The 18,889-nt window shown below is 35.9% G+C and overlaps 1 protein-coding gene across 3 annotated transcripts in view; it reads left to right on the forward strand.

Moving 5' to 3' along the window:
* LOC140158842 (E3 SUMO-protein ligase PIAS2-like) overlaps positions 1-18,889 on the forward strand; it is a 107,540-nt gene that overhangs the window by 51,600 nt on the left and 37,051 nt on the right. For 2 of the 3 annotated variants that reach the window (XM_072182089.1, XM_072182090.1), the window contains exons 5-8: positions 1,030-1,164; positions 8,497-8,541; positions 15,405-15,510; positions 17,579-17,747. In XM_072182089.1, the coding sequence (XP_072038190.1) occupies positions 1,030-1,164; positions 8,497-8,541; positions 15,405-15,510; positions 17,579-17,747 (455 nt within the window). The remainder of the gene's footprint in view (positions 1-1,029; positions 1,165-8,496; positions 8,542-15,404; positions 15,511-17,578; positions 17,748-18,889) is intronic. The other variant, XM_072182091.1, reaches the window with a different exon arrangement.

Here is an 18,889-nt window from a genome sequence, read left to right on the forward strand (position 1 = left end):
TTCTGAAGTGAATCTTTTAACTATGCACTTTCTTTCACATCGGAAATCTCAGTGACATTAATGTTTTATTTTTAACATTTTAATAGTTTCAATCTCACAAGAACCAGAGGCGTAAGTGATATGAAAAAGGATGATATCATGAAAAATAGTAATTGATGCTAGTCTGAGTGGAAGGAAAGGAGCATGGACATATAAATATAGATTCCATCTAGAATAAGGAGGAGGAAATAATTTGTACAGTAAAAAAGTGCAGATTCTTCATAAATGTTTGTGGACAAACAAATACCGGGCTGTCCTAAATCCATCGCTGTGGTTGGCTTAGTGTAGGCACCGGAGTTTCGCGCGATTTAAAACGGCAAAATGCGCGGCCGGTTTTTATAAAGCGCGAAAATGCGTTTTCCACCACTTTTTGTATCCATTGATGAAGTCACACGCAATTCGAAGTAAATCAAGTATGCCGAATTCTGCACCTATTTCACACGTGCTACTAGTCCGATTTTTTTCTCTCCATGAAGTTGATACATTATGTGAACAATGCAAATTTAATGTGAAAAGCTACTACTGTACTGTACAATAAACATTTTAATGCATAACTGTACTTTTTTGGCGTCACTCATAATACATACGATCGATGTAAAGAATTAACTACCACACATGGTAACACGTCATGGAAAAAATCGGACATTTGTAATTTTGCATATCACGGAAGGGCTTCCGGGGAGGATATTGTGCTGGTCTGGACTCAGTAAACAGGCGCTGGGCCTGCATCAAATGGAATATTGGTGAATTTACATTGAAAAGTAGTGTGTTTGGCAAAATTCTCAAAATTCACGATGGACCACCAAAATCGCGATGGACCCCCAAAATCGTGATTTTTTGTGCGATCGCGTGAAACTCCGGTGCCTAGCTTAGTGTGAGGATTGCATGGTGTTTCACTTCTGAACTATCTCAAGAGACATTGTAATTGTTTGTCATGAAAATTGTTGTAAATAAATCCAATTTCTTTTTGTTTATGTGTTTCACCTATAGCCATTCCTACCTCAGACCAAAGCAGGCGCTGAACCCAAGAGGCCGAGCAGACCAGTAAACATTACCCCTCTGACAAGACTATCAGCAACACATCCTAACCAAATAGAAGTACAATGGCTACCAGAATTTGGCAGGGTAAGTACAGGTATCTCCAAAGAGCCGGGGTAGTAGGTTAGCCTCTGGAACCTCAAGAGTCCAAGAAAGGGTCCACAGAATCTTAACTGCATGGGTTATTTTCAGAAGCTCAATATTTTAGTCCAAATGGTTTAGGCTATGGACTCTCATATGTAGGTTATTTGTCAGCCCTGCAGAGAGCCATGTAGCCAGTAAGTTTCGAGCACTCTTGTAAAGTAGAGATATTTGCATCAGGAATGGAATTCTGGACAAATTTGAAAATCAATTTGATTTTTTTAAAGGCGGGTTAGGCGGGTGGTCTCTGATTGTAACTCCTGAAGTATTTAAGTCCCGTTGAGGCTTATCATCCAAACGTTCTTATTATTTTAAGTTAAATTGCACCTAACATGTGACGATATTCAAGGGGAATGAGTCACATGTCAGCACGTTTTTACATCAATTTCTAGCAGTTTACAAATGCTACATTTTGATGCAAACCCCATCAAAATTGGACATCTGGTTACCGAGTTATGAGCAATTTATCAATGGCTGAAAACAATATAAAACAAAAGAATTTGAACACTGTTTTTGCCAAAATCTCAAAAACAATATTAGCAACATCCGACTCATTCCCCATGATCATGTCACATATAACGTGTATTCTCAAGGCATAACATTTTTGAGAGGGGCGTTTATTAATGTTTGTTTTTGCAATGATAATTCCATTAAAAACATCACTAGTACTGGCAGTGCTGTGGTCCGGGGAGGGGGGGGGCACTAAACTTAAATTTTGGTAGGGGTGTGCGGCGTGGAGCGCTGGACTTTGGGAACTAAGAACTGATTTTTAGGCAAAATAGGGGCTTGATGAACTGAAATTTTAACATTTTGAGGGGGTCTGTGAATTAAAATTGGGCCAAATTAGAGGCTTTGGAGCTAAAAAATTCCAAAATTTTCCACATTTGAACTAAAGAGCTACAATTGTCAGAGATTGAGGCTCAATGAACTGGAACATGATGCAAATGTGGGTCTTAAAGAACTGCCAGAGAGCAAAAAAAGGGACCCTTGACCGCGCACATACCTGTACCACCTTTACATGCGAGTGATCCCCCCGGGGCTGTGGTGCTTCACAAACAATACAAAATTTCTACAACTACTTTAAAAACTGTCAACAACAATGGCCGCTCACACATAGCTATGGTAAAATCTGTGATTGATGTTCAAAAATACGGGTACTGTGGTATTTTGATAGCATTTAAGGAACAGTTTGGTTGAAAAAAATATGTAGGCATTTATTAGAAGGGGAGCGTTTATTAGAGAATTATGGTAGTTCATGTTTATCATGTTTATAAGCTCATTGACAAAGCTTTTAGCAAGCAAAAAGACAACAAAAACAATGTCATGTACAGTTAATATTATAGTTTTCTGTGTGCCTCATGGATGTTTGCTGGTTTATAGATTTTCAAATTTCTCCCTTGCCTCATTTGATCCTCTTGGCTGTATGAAACATTCAAAACCCTTGTATAATATAGAAGGTGGCTGTGATTTATTGATTTTACATGCCTCATTAAACAGCCACAAATTTGGCACCTGAAATTTTTGTCTCCTTACAAATGCCATTAAAAACCTATTGTTTTAATGGACACAGCACATGCCTATTTATTGCATTGTAAAATAATTGAGTTTGAATGTTGGGATTATATTTGCTGTATTATTAAAAGATGAACTGGGAACTTTGCAGGATATAAGCTATTAACTGAGCTGTTACTGTGAAAATAGTCTCGTTTAAAAAAAGAAAACAAAAAAACCTCTTAGTCATGCTGCTAAAAATAATTTCAAGGCCGTGCAAATGTCAGAGTTCACAGGAAAACAAAATTCAAGCCACAAACTGTATTGCGCAATATTTATACAGAACAAAATTTTCATGATTTGAAAAGAAGCACAATTTTTGTGGTTTGTAATTTTTGCAAAATTGATACATTTTCTTAAAGAACCGTAGGTTAAAGAAATATTTGTAGCATGAAAATTTTGCACCCATGAAATTTGTATGCATGTAAACATTCTATGCTTTACATACAGCAGTTACACAAGATTTGAATGTTTCTATTTATGAAGCTCAATTACACATCTGAAGTTCTACAAAGTTCACTGTATTTTATGTCACAAATTTAAACCAGTTAAGACAGGTCGGAGGGGAGCATGACTGTACACAGTGTTTGCACTCAAATATTGAGACAAAAAAAGCTGACACACAAGAGGAATGGCTTGGGTTCTATAAAGGCGATCCCAAGGCTTGATTATAAATAATGGGTTTCATTTCCCCTACATTTGCATGAATTTTCTCTGGAAGGGTATAATGCCCCAAACTTATGTTTTGATATATATAAGCCTTACCTTAAGAACTGCAAGACATATGGAAATATTATTAATGCAATTAAATTGTTATTTCCTATAAGGTCAATGTATTTATATTAAGAAATTAACTGCCGCTTTCTAGTTTAATGGCTAAAATTGGTCAAATATCGTTCCTGCCATCCCACACACCTTAATGAATTCTGTGCAGTCACTCGGTCAAATGTTTCTTATTTGTGGGTGTTTTAACCAGATAGAGCATGACTCTTAATACTGAACAGTGCTTTCAGGTTAAGCAACTTAATATATTTGAGGTGAAAATATCAAATTGAGATGAAGATGAGGGTTTTTTCTTTACGCATTATATATTAAGTGACATTTATATAAGCTGTGCCTCAGCTGTCAATCAATGCTTATAGTCTAGACCAAGTCTGAATTGAAACTTCACTATAGCATTTCACTAACATCCAAATAATCTGAGATATTTAATTGCCACCAAAGTATATGGATTTGATGCGATCAAGCTAAATGATTCATTTGTCGCTAATAACGATTTTGAGATGCACAGGGTGTCCCATAAAAGGCAAGTTCCAACGACTGTGGTAATATTATATACATGTGTGTTCAACCATTATTCTGTGTTAACATACATGAAAGCCACATTTTTATTAGGTCGTCCGAAATATGTTGTCCGAAGGAAAAGACCTCATGGCATTACAAGTCGCGAGTCAGAGGGGGTGTCTGTGTGTTTGTCGCAGGCTTTTGGTTAAAATTTGATCTCATATGAACAGTTCAAGTCCTATTGTAACAATTATTATGTTGTGAATTTTGATAAAAGATAGAAAATTTATGGATACACATGTATATTAACACTGAATGGTGGTTGAAAACTCATTTTAAAATATAGCCACATTCGTTGGAGCCCACTTTTATGGAACACCCTGTATAGCCAATAATAGCATTCAACTTTACTGTTGTGAGCTGAGCAGTAACATTAATGTCTGGAACTGACAAAAATATTATATAATCAAATTCAAAACTGAACTTTGCTTTTGCTTGACAAAGACTCATTTTACTTGATCTCATCGCATTATGTTTTCTTAGACTGGGCTCACATAAAAAGTTCCCCAATTACAATCATGTTATCTTTTCATTACGACATGAGAAGCGCAAATTTACTTGGTGTCATTGGTGAATTAGCGTCATGATCTATGGGGTCAGTTTTTAACATAAGATTTTTGTTTTTTATTACATAAAATTCCTTAGTGTTTTCGCATTTCAATGTGTTTTAATCATGTTTACTCAATGAATCATGATATTAACCTAGTCTGCCCACATGACATAACAATTTAAAAAATTATCATGATACAATGAGGATGTATGTGGTTTCATTAATTATATTTGCGTTATATTTGAGAAATGACACAAAGGTGAAAACTTGTAGATGTGACCCTGGTCCAAATCAACATTATCATCATCCAACTATAACATAGACCCTAGTGATTATGGTCACATTTGATTACCACCCTTCATAACTCTTTAGACACTTTCTTATAAGGGGTGGTGCAATAATTATGTGTACCCCCGGGTGGTGAATTCTCAAAATGGACTGCCAAAAATCGCTTGCCTGCCCCCCCTCTGGCATGCCAAAAAATCTTTGCCCCCCCCTTTGACTTGCCAAAATCTTTCCCCCCCTTTACACATCCAAGATTTTGGGGAACCTGAATTTATAACCTTAAATTGTCTTATAATGCGAGTGCAGCGAGCAGGAAATTTTGCATATTTAAACGTGTTCCTAATGTTTTCCTACACCTCTTTAGAGCGTTATAAAGAAACAGTGCCCAAAATATTTGTGCCAAAAATCGCTTGGCCCCCCCCCCTCCTTTCGACCTGCCAAAATCACTTGACCCCTCTTTCGACCTGCCAAAAAATGCTTCCCCCCTTTTGGCCTGCCAAAAATCTTTGCCCCTATAATTCATCACCCGGGGGGACACATAATTATTGCACCACCCCTGAGCTTCTCCTTCACCATAAAAAAGGGGTGAGAGATAAAAGTTCTGGAAAGAAGAATTGCATCAATTAGAAATTTCTTCGCTGATTGTAATTGTACTCAGCCCACATATTCTTAAAAGCCAGACCATATCATGAAGCCATAGTACTAGAACAGTTAATTGCCTTTAGTAGTGTAGTTTTGCACGTAGGCCTTTTTGTGTGATTCAAAATGTTTCCTGCATTGCGCAATATACATTGAATGACCTTGAATGTTTAAACGCGTCAGTGGTTTCCTTGACATAACAAAGGTTTATGTTTTATTTGGCCAAATCATGCTTTTTTTCCTTTTTGCACTGACCTTCACATTTTTATTTCAGTAGATGTATTTTTGGATGTTCGTAAAATTGTAATTGCAAGATTTCTACTTAATAATAATAATAAATAAAATAGAGGAAGTGGGAGTGTTACACCCACCCTTTGTATTGTGAAACACTTGCAACACCTTCAGATATGGAGTAATTTGTTAGTATGGATTTTTTCGTCCTTGTGCCATAATTGCACAAGCAATTATGGAACCTCTAGGACAGGTTAAAATAAGGCTCACTATTTTCTCTACATTTTGCCAAATTATTAAAAATAAAGAAAATTTAAGAAATAATTTATAAATTTTAACTTAAGGGCATTATTATTAGTAATAACAATAATACAATAATGTATTTCTAGACAACCCATTCCAAGGTGCAAACATTGAAACTTTTTTTTTTATTATTAAAATTTTGATACTGAAGTACTAAGCTTGTATAATTTACAGCATTATGGTGACATCAATGTTTGTCTGGCATATTCCGATTCATGTTGTTCCTTTTAGGGGAAATGTGAGGGGGATAGTATAGTCGATCATGTGGACACAGAAGTAAGCTGTAATTTATGTGTGTCAAAATAAAGCAAACAGTTTGCAGAATATCACTAGATTAAAATGTACGGGATTTGGTCAAAATGCTCTAGTTGATAGCTGAATCAACATCTTCTCCCACAACTGTAAAATCATTGGCGTGTGACCATAAGGACTCAGCTAAAAATCATGTAAAAATGTAGTTGCACAAAAGTCAATTAAAATCAAACCAACATGAAAATCACATGTTTCATCACTTTATTAACAGTAATTGACAGTCTTAGTCTTTCACATGGCCACCATTCCTCTGTATGCAGATTTTAGCGCTCATTCATGGCATTCACACCACATCTATTGAGAGGTCTGTCCTGCAGGAACACCTGAGGATGTCAGCTTGTGCAATTATGTGTCTCTTGAGTTCATCAACATCTGCAGGAGGACTTGTGAAAACCTTTGATTTCAGATAGCCTCACAAGAAGAAATCCAGTGGTCAGTGGTGTATGATTATGAGATTGTGGGTCCATTCCACTTGGTGATTCAAAGCAATCACACAATTGCCAAACAATTTTGGAAGGTGTCACAGTTCTCCTTCTGCGTGGAGGAGCACCATCTTGTGCCCACCAAGCATGCTGAAACAAAATGGCCTTATTCGCGCAACTGCATTTGTACTTGGTTGGTTCACAAAAATAGCCACAGAGTGGTCACATGTCAGGGGAGTACAAGATGTTAATTCAGCTATCAACGAGAGCATTTTGACCAAATACCTCCTACTTTTTAATCTAGTGGCATGTTGCAAACGGTTTACTCTATTTTGATACGCACTGTATATGATCCTAAGTAATGTCTGTGGGTGATTGATGTCACATGGGCATTTGAACACCATCACACATTATGCTAATATCTTGTGGGCAGATGCAAAAGAGTTAACAAATTTTGTTGACATCCTTGCATTTGATAATTTGTGTTACTTTAAAAAATTGAGGTGAGTTGAAGTGAAACATATTTCAATGGGTCTCCCAGCAATTGCAGTAAGCTAATTTAACCCAATTTGTTGTTTGGCCAAGCAGTAGATATAGCAATGTATAGGAGCCTCTAATGGACTGCTAATGTCAGTTGTAATGAGAGAGCTTACAAATTGCCAACGGCTCTCTCTACAATGACTTCACAACTTAGACCTGTGTATTGTATATAGATGGTTAAATGGTGAAGATGGGGTTGTAAATCAAGAAGATGTAGACTTGTCATGTGGTACAGTTTGTTAACATGCACAGACACCCCCACACAAATACGCAAGTATATCCGATCCTCCCCCCTACGCACAGACGGCATTACAAAAAAGTACATTATGAGATCCCTTGTTTTTTAGTATAGCAGGCCAATAGCAGGTATACGTAGTGATAGTTTGTTTGGCGGGGGTGTGTGTTTGTGCTTGTGTACATTGTGTTACTTAAATACATAGAAAGTTGCATTATGACGGTAAATACCCAGCTCGTACAGTCTCCTGGGAATTGCTCACTGGAAAAATATCCATTTTAAAGCAATTTCCAGGAGGTTAAAAACATAGAGGGGTATGGTATAATACCTCCCATTTCACAGTAAGTCTTTTGTGTACATGTGAAAAACTGGGTGGGTATGTTTTGTGTGAAAACTCCACAATTGGAAACACACAGAAGCTCCACATGGGGGGGGGGGTCATAAAAGAGGGGGTGCTGGGGTCATAAAAGGGGGGGTGCTGGGAATGGATATGTGTGGATGAAGGAAGGAGGATTCAGACTGAGACTAACTTTGACTAGACTGTTAAATTCATCCTTTAGCCAATTAGCCTTGTAGTAAACATTGGTTAGGGTTAGTCTTAGGGTGCAAAAGGTACATGTATTCAATAGTTGTTCACAGATTTGACAATTGCATCCATGCAAATTACATGAGAACTCTTGAATAGTCTGAAAATTTTGGGTGATACTATTTATAAACTAACCTCCCATCTATTCCTCACTTCGGACAAGCACTTTGTTCCTGGATGGGTGAAATTAATCTCTTTTTTAAAGCCCTGTCTATTTCATGTTTGCTCATTTGTTTGTATTTATCGATTGATTGATTTTGGTGTTTTTTTGTGTGTGAAGGAAATGTCTCAAGATGAATTTGAAGATAGAGCTAATTTGTTTGGTGTAAGTGATGTATCCCACATTCCTTGTTCTATTCAGATCCTAACTAGAATTTCTGTCACTCATGTAACATACTACCCTGAGAAGAAACCTTTTTTGTTGTTTATCATGTAATTATGTCAATTATGAACATCTGCTCAAGTCTGCGGATAAAATCCATGTCTGTCTCACATAGTCAATGTTTTCACATCTTCACAACATTATCATTTTAAACACATAATGTAGTTGAAAAGCACATGAATACATCCTTGTACCTTATTATAGTTTTATACGGACAATAAAAAAGTATTAACGTAATGCCTTTTACACGACACGATGAGCAGACAAATATTCATCTTTACCCTGGTGGGTAAAGCCCAATTCAAATACAACATTGAAGAAGATTGTGGCAGATTTGTTTGAATGTTTTTCAAATGCAAGCACATTATCAATTGAACTGAAAGATTTTTTGTGGTGAAGGAATCTCAGCAAAGGGACATCAAATTATTGTGTATTTCTACCTGTGTGTATTCTGATATCATGTAACATCATCTAACCTCCCTAACCTCATTTGATTGTACCATATAGATTCAATTACAGTGTCAAGTATCATTCTGTTACTTTCTGTTTTAAAGGTGCTTGACCAGATTGGCAGCCTCATCCCCGCCTCCACTTTACCCCATCAAAATGATGATTTTGGTATACGGTGAAAGTTCATATTTTTCTCATAACCCCAGTGAAATATTTAGGCCTGGAATATGTTTTGCACGGAATGAACAAAAACATGGTAGTTTGATAGTTACCACTCCGGTATTCGTGCACTGTTCTGTTACTACTAGAATACACAATTTTGCGTCTAGAATCCAAATTGCTAGAGCTTGGAAAACTTGGAATAAGAATGTTTGAGTGATGGGCCTCAATGCGAGGTAAAGTTCGTAGAAAACACACTGTCTGGTCACACACCTTTCCTCATAATCCATTATAACATATTTAACATTACAAACACAGAAACACTTATTTTCGCCTATTGTGGTATATTTCTAGGCTTACTGACATGTCTAAATTCTTAAAACATGTTTTCAAGGGAAATAATAGCAGGGTTTGAACCAGGCTTTACTTTTTTTTAATTTTTTTAAAGTCCATTTGAAGTTGATTTGTGTGAACTGGGAGCTATTTGCAATTAAAGAAGAGTTCAAACTAACTCAACGCTACATGTATTCTGGCATGCAAATTATGAGATATTGAGACTCTTTCAGGATCAAGTTTCAGCTTAAAAGTAGCTCCTGGTCATGTTGTACAAAAAGCTAAACTGGGAGCTATTCCATGGTAGCCAATAGGCATGTAAAGAGCCTAGAGCCTGCTTATTTTTTCCCTTGCAAGTTGGGGTTCATTATTATTTGCCTTTGAATATGGTCCATATTTTATTTTGCCTTTTGAAGTTAAGGTTTTAGTCACCACTATAGAATTCATTAAAAAAAATACCACAAGAATGTTGCCTTTAAATAAATTCACAATTGTCATGATGTAAAACGTAGTTGCAACATTTCTGATGTTATAATAGAAGTGATTTTGGTGATGGTGGATACTGCTAGATAAATAATGGTCTTGACATTCTGATGCCAAGCAAGATGACTGAGCTACTTAGAAATGTATTTTTAGATGAAACAAAAGTGTTGAACTGCATGTATTTCATTGTTAGGCCAATGGAGATGAATTATATGCTACCCATCAAGAATTTAGACCAATTGGTGAGGTTACTTTTCATTAGGCCAAGTAAAATAAATAACATGTATATTGTCCGAACTTTCTCAAAATTTTGTGAGGGAGGCCCTTATTATTTGTTGCAAATTTACTATTCATTTCTGTGTAAAATTTCAATTGTAAAGGCTTTGACAACACAACATACAAATGGGGAGGCCCGTAATATTTTTGTTACTCTCCTAAAGCCCTACCCCTAGCTTGAAGAAAGTGCTTGCAATGTGTTTATAAATGATAACCAAGAAATTCTTAACATGTCTTTTCATCGCAACAATTTTAGAAACAAAGTAAGGGAGCAATAACAGATATATTTGAAAATCTCCAAAAATCGGTGAGTGTGAGGATGATATACATGCTATTTATTTATTTTACTTGGCCTTATTCATTATTTCCCGCCACTCATTATTTTGATACACTTCATCCATCTGATCTGAAAAGTAAAAAGTAATTATTAATCATATTCTTGCACATTTTGGTATTTTAAAAGGGTATCAAATTAATAAAGTTTGAGATAGATTAAATTTTCAACAAAATAATAACTTTAAACAAGAAAAGGGGAGTTGATATGGGTACTAACGGGAAACATGTAATTCATTTCCATTGGCATTATATCTGCATCATAGAGAAATTCATATCTCAGAATAAATCGCATCTCTCATTAATAATCCATGACCATTTTTAGAGGAGCAGTCCTACCCGTCTCCCCTAAAAATGTTGATGTTCAAACTAACACATTAAACCATTCCCTTCATATGATCATACAAGTAGTCATCCCTTCCCCAATCCTATGTAAAATGTTTTAGCAAATCTCACAAGCTACCCATGTTGGATTGATCAATGTTATTGCAATGCCAGATTTGCTTGCTAACTTGTCAACAGGGAGACATCTATTTTTAATGAATTTTATTGGCATCATTTTTTGCACGCATGAATTCTTTTGCAGGTAGTTGATATGAAAAAATCATTAGAACTTATATAAGGTATAATAAAAACCCACCAAGATGGATGTTGCAAAAGCTAAACGAGATGATGGCGATGATGGCAGACAACAAAATGCATACATAGAGTAAACAATGTTCCGTTGTTCTAACCTTTAAGATTTGATGAAAAAAGCTCCCAGCAAGGTGTGTTCAAGGTATCTAGAATAACCACGTTAATGTAAGTTAGCAGTGAGGCTCCTGTCGGGGAAAATTACTTGACATTCGATTTGACTATCATCAGCTAATTATAATTGTTACTTAATTACCCATGTATGATTGCAATGTGTTTGGATTGATGTACCATACTAGCAAAAAAGTCAACTCAAAATTGTGATCAAAATGTGTTGTTTGTGCCTGCCCAATGAGCTATGCTTCATCCGAGTGCACTGTTGTAGATATTAATAAAACCCAGCAAGCACATTTAACTCGTAATCCCTTGCAACGACATGTAATATCCAGGGAGGACCTGTACAGTTTTATACTTCTCTGCTTGATGAAAATGCTTTAAAGGAAAATAGCCTAATGTGCACTTAAAACAAGGCTTTTGAATTTAGTTTACAAGATGGTTTATCCTTTACATCTAGATCTTTAAGTCCAAATATCATCATTTCAAACAAGTACTACCCAAAAAACAAAAGCCTGTTCAGGGGGGGGGGCATGCACGCACCCCCATATTTGAAAAAAGTATACAAAAAGGCCAACAAATTTCAGAATTTGCGAGTATAGCAGGTTTTTTATGCTTTTTTGGACAAAAAAGGTCAAAATGTTGGGAAGAAAGTACAATTTTCACAAATTCATCCCCCCCTTGGAAAAAAGTCCACTTTTTCAAAAAGCACCCCCCTCCCAATGAAATCCTGTGTACGGGCCTGCTATTCAATTAAGAGCTGCAACAATTTAGTATACATGCAACCATATGAGGCAATATATTCTTGACAAAATTAACCAAATAACATTTCAAGTTACCTAAATAAATACAGATGTGTAGAGACATATGTACTACTCAGTGAACAAACCGATATGATGAAATCTTATTAGAACTAAACTAGATTTGTCAGAGCTCTAGGGAGGGGGTCCAAAATGATGATTACGTTTCTTCTTTGCTCTTAGAAAATATCACTAATGTTATCTTTACACGCCGGTGTGATACAGGCAGGGAGAAAGGGTCAGCTATGAAACAAACAAAAACTTACATAATACTTGACCAATCTTATGATTTCTTCCTTTACAATAATTTACAATAGCAAAATGTATCATCTCCTACATGCAAACAGGTATGTGTGAATGCCAAGCTTCTTATTAAGACCACCTTACAAACTTGAGTTATCAGTATCCTTGTGTAGAATTCATATAGATCTGTGATCATTTTGCTGTTAGCACTTCAGCTTGAGTTGTCTCAATGAGATAGCATGGAACCATAGATTGATCCCATAGAATCTGTGTTGGAAAGTTTTTTAGGCAAAGAAATGATTGAACAACAAACTAAAAGTTTCCTGGTCCAGATGAAATCCCATAGAGTTTTTAATATCGAATGTTAATATCCGGAGTTAATATCAGATCTGCAAAAAAATGTCAATTTTTCCCACAAAGCAAAATTGCCCACAAAATAAAGATGGTTTTCCACACTTAGACAACAATGACAACAAAAATGGGTGGACAGTCTTGAAGTAGGTTTTGTTAGTCAAGGTATTTTTGTTTTTGTTTTTTTGTGTGGAAGAGGCTGTAGAAATTACAATAACAAATCGATATGAAGGGGGGAAAATTTCAACAAATTTCAGTCAAAATTAATCGACTTAGGCCAAAAAATGACTTGTTTTTGAAATTCATACAGCAAAAAAATGGGGCAAAAATCCCTAAACCTCAAAATATGGGTTACTCGGATCTGTAGAACAGAGTCATTTTGAAAAGGCCAAAAAATGAGTCTGAGGAAATCAGACGTGGGCCAGCTAAATAATTTTTTTTCTTCTAAACTTGGGCCAGCAAAACAATTTATCGGTTTAATGGTTTTCTACTGGAACAGTTACACCATATCCCTGGTTAGACACAGTGATTGTGGATGTAACCTATTTAAAGGGGGGTAAATTTAATGTCAATTATTGTCCTTAGGCACTGAAATATAGATACTAAGATAAGATTCAAATACATTCAGATAAAAGTGCCTAGATTTGTGTTTAATCATTGCACACACGTGTGCACACTTTTCCTATTTGAGGAAGTTAAAATTATTAGAGCAATACATTGATTTGTTGAAGTATGAAATCAGAATAAATTTGTAATTTTATTAGTAGTAATAATTGGGATCAGGTGTGGTAGATTTCTAGTATTACATCAGAACAAAATTTTAAATTATGTGACGTGGTACCGGTATATCAAAAAGGGCCACTTTTGGGCTGGTTATCAATATTGAGTGTTTTACATATCTTAAATATAGAGATAATTTGCTCCACAACACCGTTTTCCCCAATGAAATCAGACATTACGAAGCAAAGATATTGAGTTCATAAGTTATGGTATTATAAAATGGGAAATTGAGATGTCGACCTTTTAAAAATATTGTTGACTATGTTGAGAGTAGGAATGACCTTGAAAATGTCTCAAAAAATATAAGATGCCAGTTATATTCTGGCCTTAAACTATCAGACAATATTTTAAAGATTATTAACATCACAAATTTGCAAGACACCTAAATTGTGAAAAAATTACCCTCGGGCAGAGTTTTTGCTATTTCACCATTTACGATCCTGCTGTCTCCTTTCGATATACCACGTCACATATTTAGGATTTGCTCAATGAACGATAGAAACCAAGAAATCAACAATAAGAAATTCTCTGAAAAAGAGCAAGTTGTTACTTTTCTCACTTTCACAAAAAACTAGGACGTAGCATGAAAAAAAATTAGGATTTTACAGCAGACATTTCATGGCCATCAGGAAAGCATCACTAATCAGAAAACTCATTAAGAAATCTGCCATGAATATTACCTCACGGAAAGTGTTGTAAATTCAGGCAAAGCCCCTGGTGAGGTGTCTAGCTGAACCATTTTGAAATTTTAATGTAATTGGAGTCTCAGGGTTCGTTCTGATTAGAGCTTGCAAGCGGATTGGATATTATTATGATAATGGTCATTTTGGCTTGTCAAAGCTAAATTAGCTGATTTGCACAACTTCGGAGAATATGCACAAAAACACAAAATCTGATATTTAAAAATGCATGCATTTATAGGTACGGTAGTTTTAAAGGTAAAAAGGTTAAATGAGAAAATGAATGTGTGTTGCAAGCCTTTGTGGAAATAATCAGCACAAAATTTTTCAAGAGATGTACATGTGAAAATGGGCTTTAACGATTTCAAGTGAACTATTATATGTAATACACAGGGATGCACGTTTTCCTGCTTTTGCAGGAATTCCTGCTTTCAGCATCATCAGTTGTGTTAATCTATGACTTAGGGTCATTTGTAATATATTCTCTGTGTGTGTCAGGTGGCGCTCTGTAGCGCTGCTGTGGTCTTCACAAGAGTACGCCATCTCACTCGATCTGATGCGAAGTGTGTTGCACCTTGCATTGGTTAGAAACCAACTTCATGTCATTAGTCCAAGATATTGGTGGACGTTCCCTTCCTCATCGGCCTTCCATAGCCCCTCCATTGTCTTAGATATGTGAAATATGCACTGTACTAACATAATTTGTAATTGATTGTAACTTGTCTTATTATGTAACATGTTGCACAACATCTGAATATCGTTGCACCCAGTGTTTTGTCTTATTTTGTATGTAAATTTAGAGCTAAGATTAGGGGTTGGATTAATTTTAGATTCTGGTTTGGATTAGGTTCAGGTTTCTTTATTATTATTTATTATTTCAAAGAACTTATAAAGCGCATTTCCCATGGATCAATGCGCTGTACAAAGAAAATAAAAATACATCAAAAATACACAGTATGGCATTAAGAACAACAATATATCAATATATCTTTAGTTAAACACTGTGTGAAGGGTGTCCGGAGGTAACTCATTTCATAAAAGTCTTGATATTCACTGCTATTTTCTTTCTATCGGTTGAATTAATCATTTACTTTTCACCTCCATGCATTATCCTTTTGGTTCATTGAAATTAACATTTTATGTTTCTCTGATTGTCTCTTCTCTTTTGCAGTCGTACTGTGTTGGTGTATATCTAGTAAGGCAAGTAACGTCGGAAACCCTCCTTTCAAGGTTACGGGGTTCAGGCATCCGGAACGGAGACCACTCAAGAGCTCTCAGTGAGTATGATAGCCTTGTTCTACCTGCTATATTAGGTCCCTATTCCTTGATTATGTGGCTTGGGCTAAGAGATTCAATATGCAAGTGTACCTAGACGGTCTGCATCAAGTCATTTTATTATCAGTTATTTGAATTTATATCATTCCTATAACATGTTGCAATCTTTTTTCAAATGATTTTTTTTTAAAACCTGACTTATGTTTACAAATGTCCCAAATGACACTTAATTGGATTCAGCCAAATTTGTTGTGTTTGTAGGACAACAGAGCAATTTTGAATTAATGGCACAAAAAAAACAAACAGAAAAAAACCCAAATATTAAATCCCCCACAGAGCTCCAGAAGTAAGCAGCCAAGACAGTAAGTGGATTTCGTTTATTTTACTTTATTTCGGTTTATTATGGACAGAAACCTTCCTGACAGTTGTTACTTAAATTATCCCATGTTGGCAAAGAATTAAAAAAATTTAAATTTTACCAAAATTGTATTATGGCTTTAAACTACATTAAATGTAGGTTTAACTCAATTCAAACAAACAAAAAAACACAATACTTTACTGATCTAGAACACATATTACTGTTTAAGTTTGCAGAGGATTTGTAAATCTACATTGGCTAAATGTACCAATTCAGCCATTGGGCTATTCCAGTTGAAATCCATACCCCCTGAAGACAATATCTCATACACATGAGTAGTGTAAGGTGCAGATTTCAAATAGAGTCACCCATTCAGGTAATCCCATTTGAAAACTCACACACTAGACTGCTGCCCTCAGTCGTCAACCGTCTGGATTGACGACTGAGAAAACTACGTGGAAAAAAAGTGACGGATTTTGCAACAGGATTCCTGTGGCATAGAGCATCTTGCGCAGTTGTGTCCAAATTGACCTTTTGACCGAGTTTGTTGTTTTTAGAAGTTCAGAGCGCGATCTTGTCACAGCGGCGCGGTACAGCGACGCTGCACGCTGGCGCCGCTAGTCAGTCGCGCCTTCTGGCGCACAACTGAAGTCGCATTGAATAGTTTTCAGAAGTCCGTCATGATATTGGCTGTAAGATAATCAGTCGTCACTACGAAGCATACACAGTACATGCATGCCTGCCAACCGTTCCGATTTAATCGGATTCGTTCCGATTTTTGAGGTCAAAGGTCACAAAAATCGGAAAAATCCGATTTTTGAAAATGCAAAAAAAAATTTTTTTTTTTTTTTTTTTTTTTTAATTTTTTTTTTCAAAGGTTTCGACGACTTTGGAGAACCACTGGACCTATTCTGAAGGGCTAGGATCATAAGGATCATTCACAATTAAAAAAAATTGGAAGAAATTACAAACAAATTACAGTTTGTTATTTTTAATATGCAAACCATTAACCAATATTTATTACCTCTTCATGTAGCACATATATTATAATGCATGGAAAACCAATGCATCTATAATATGTGGTACATGAAGAGGTAAACACCAGTTAATGGTTTACATATTAAGGATAACAAACTGTAATTTTTTCGTAATTTTTTTTTCAAATTTTTTTCAAATTACCTGTGAATGATGTTAGCACTTCAGAATAGGTCCAGTGGTTCTCTAAAGTTGCCAAAAACTTTGAAATTGTTTTTTAAAAATTAAGAGAAAAAAAAATTTAATTAAAAAAAAAAAAATTTCCAACCTTGAATAGCAATTAATTATGGGTCTATAACTTCTTTTTTCCAAAGTTTTGTTTCGCTCTCGCTTCACTCTAATTAGACACCAACCTTAGTTCCAAAGGTTGGCAAGTATGCGCCGTTACAGGTGAGCGTGTGCTTCGCGCGCTCCGGGTCGCGCGCACCCTGTACAGATTTTTATTTTTATAATGTTGGCAGGTATGTACATGCGAAGTGTAGACGGCTGATTGGAATTAGTCTACTCACACACCCTGTGTGAAAGATTAAGGCCATGTCTTCCATTGGGGGGTATAGATTTCAACTGGAATCTTCCAGCTAATGATGCCAAAGAATAAAGTCATCATTTAACATTTTCTACTTTATGTCACTACATTCAATTTCAACTGATTTCTATCTTTTCCAACAACTCCACAGTCAAAGAGAAACTTCATCATGATCCCGACAGTGAGATAGCCACAACTAGCCTGAGAGTATCATTGATGTGTCCATTAGGTAAAATGAGAATGACAATACCATGTCGAGCTATCACCTGTACACATCTACAGTGCTTTGATGCATCACTTTATTTACAGATGAACGAAAAGTGAGTATTTACCGTCAGTGGTATTATGTTGTATTGCTCTCTCTCCCTACTTGTCTTCCTCCCTACTTGTCTTCTTCTCCCTCCGTCTGTCTTTATCTCCTCTTTTCTGTTTATACCCGTCTGCTTGATTCTTCATTCTCTTTGTATCACTCTGTCTCACTATCTGTTACTCTTGTCTTTCTCTCCCTATCTCTCTCTTTCTGTCTCATTTGGATTTTATATCAACATGCATTTACAGTCAGTCATATTATGTTTTATTGCTCTTTCTCCCCTACTTGTCTTCCTCTCTCTTTGTCTGTCTCTGTCTTTATCTCCTCTTTTCTGTTTATACCCGTCTGCTTGATTCCTCATTCTCTTTGTGTCACTGTGTCTCAATATCTGTTACTCTTGTCTTTCTCTACCTATCTCTCTCTTTCTGGCTCATTTGGATTTTATATCAACATGCATTTCAGTCAGTCGCATTATGTTTTATTGCTTTTTCTCCCCTACTTGTCTCCCTCTCTCTTTGTCTCTGTCATTGTCTCCTGCTTTCTGTTTATACCCATCTTAAAACTCTAAATTCTTCATTCTCTTTGTGTCACTGTGTCTCACTATCTGTTACTCTTGTCTTCTCCCTATCTCTCTCTTTCGGTCTCATTTGGATTTTATATCAACATGCATTTAGTTTTCACTCTCTCTTTCTCTCTCTCCTCTCTATTGGGGATATTAACATATTCAATACTGTACACAAGTGGAAATTTTTTCGCAGGTTTAAATTTTTGCGCTTTGCAAATTTTGACCCATTTAACTTGATTTTAAATTGGATGCATCCTTGCATTGATCTATACACAAAAGGAATATATTTGCAAATTATTATTTTCACGGTAGCCGCTTGGAATGCGTGAAAATCGAAAATAAATGTAGCGTGAAAATTTCCACTTGTACGGTTGACTGTGTGAGATGTGGGACGTCCAAAATAAATCAAACTACTAGTAGTAGTCTGGAACAAATTCAAGATGGCATTTACATACTTATTCACTGCTTGGTGTGTTGTTGTGAATGTCTGGCTGTAAACTTTGCAATGCAATACAAAACAGTTCTAGTTAGGAAGGGAAAGGTTGCAGTATGAATTTACCTTCATGTTTTGGAATATTTGTAGGTAG

The sequence above is a fragment of the Amphiura filiformis genome, chromosome 8, assembly GCF_039555335.1.
Source record: "Amphiura filiformis chromosome 8, Afil_fr2py, whole genome shotgun sequence".
Classification (NCBI taxonomy): domain Eukaryota; kingdom Metazoa; phylum Echinodermata; class Ophiuroidea; order Amphilepidida; family Amphiuridae; genus Amphiura; species Amphiura filiformis.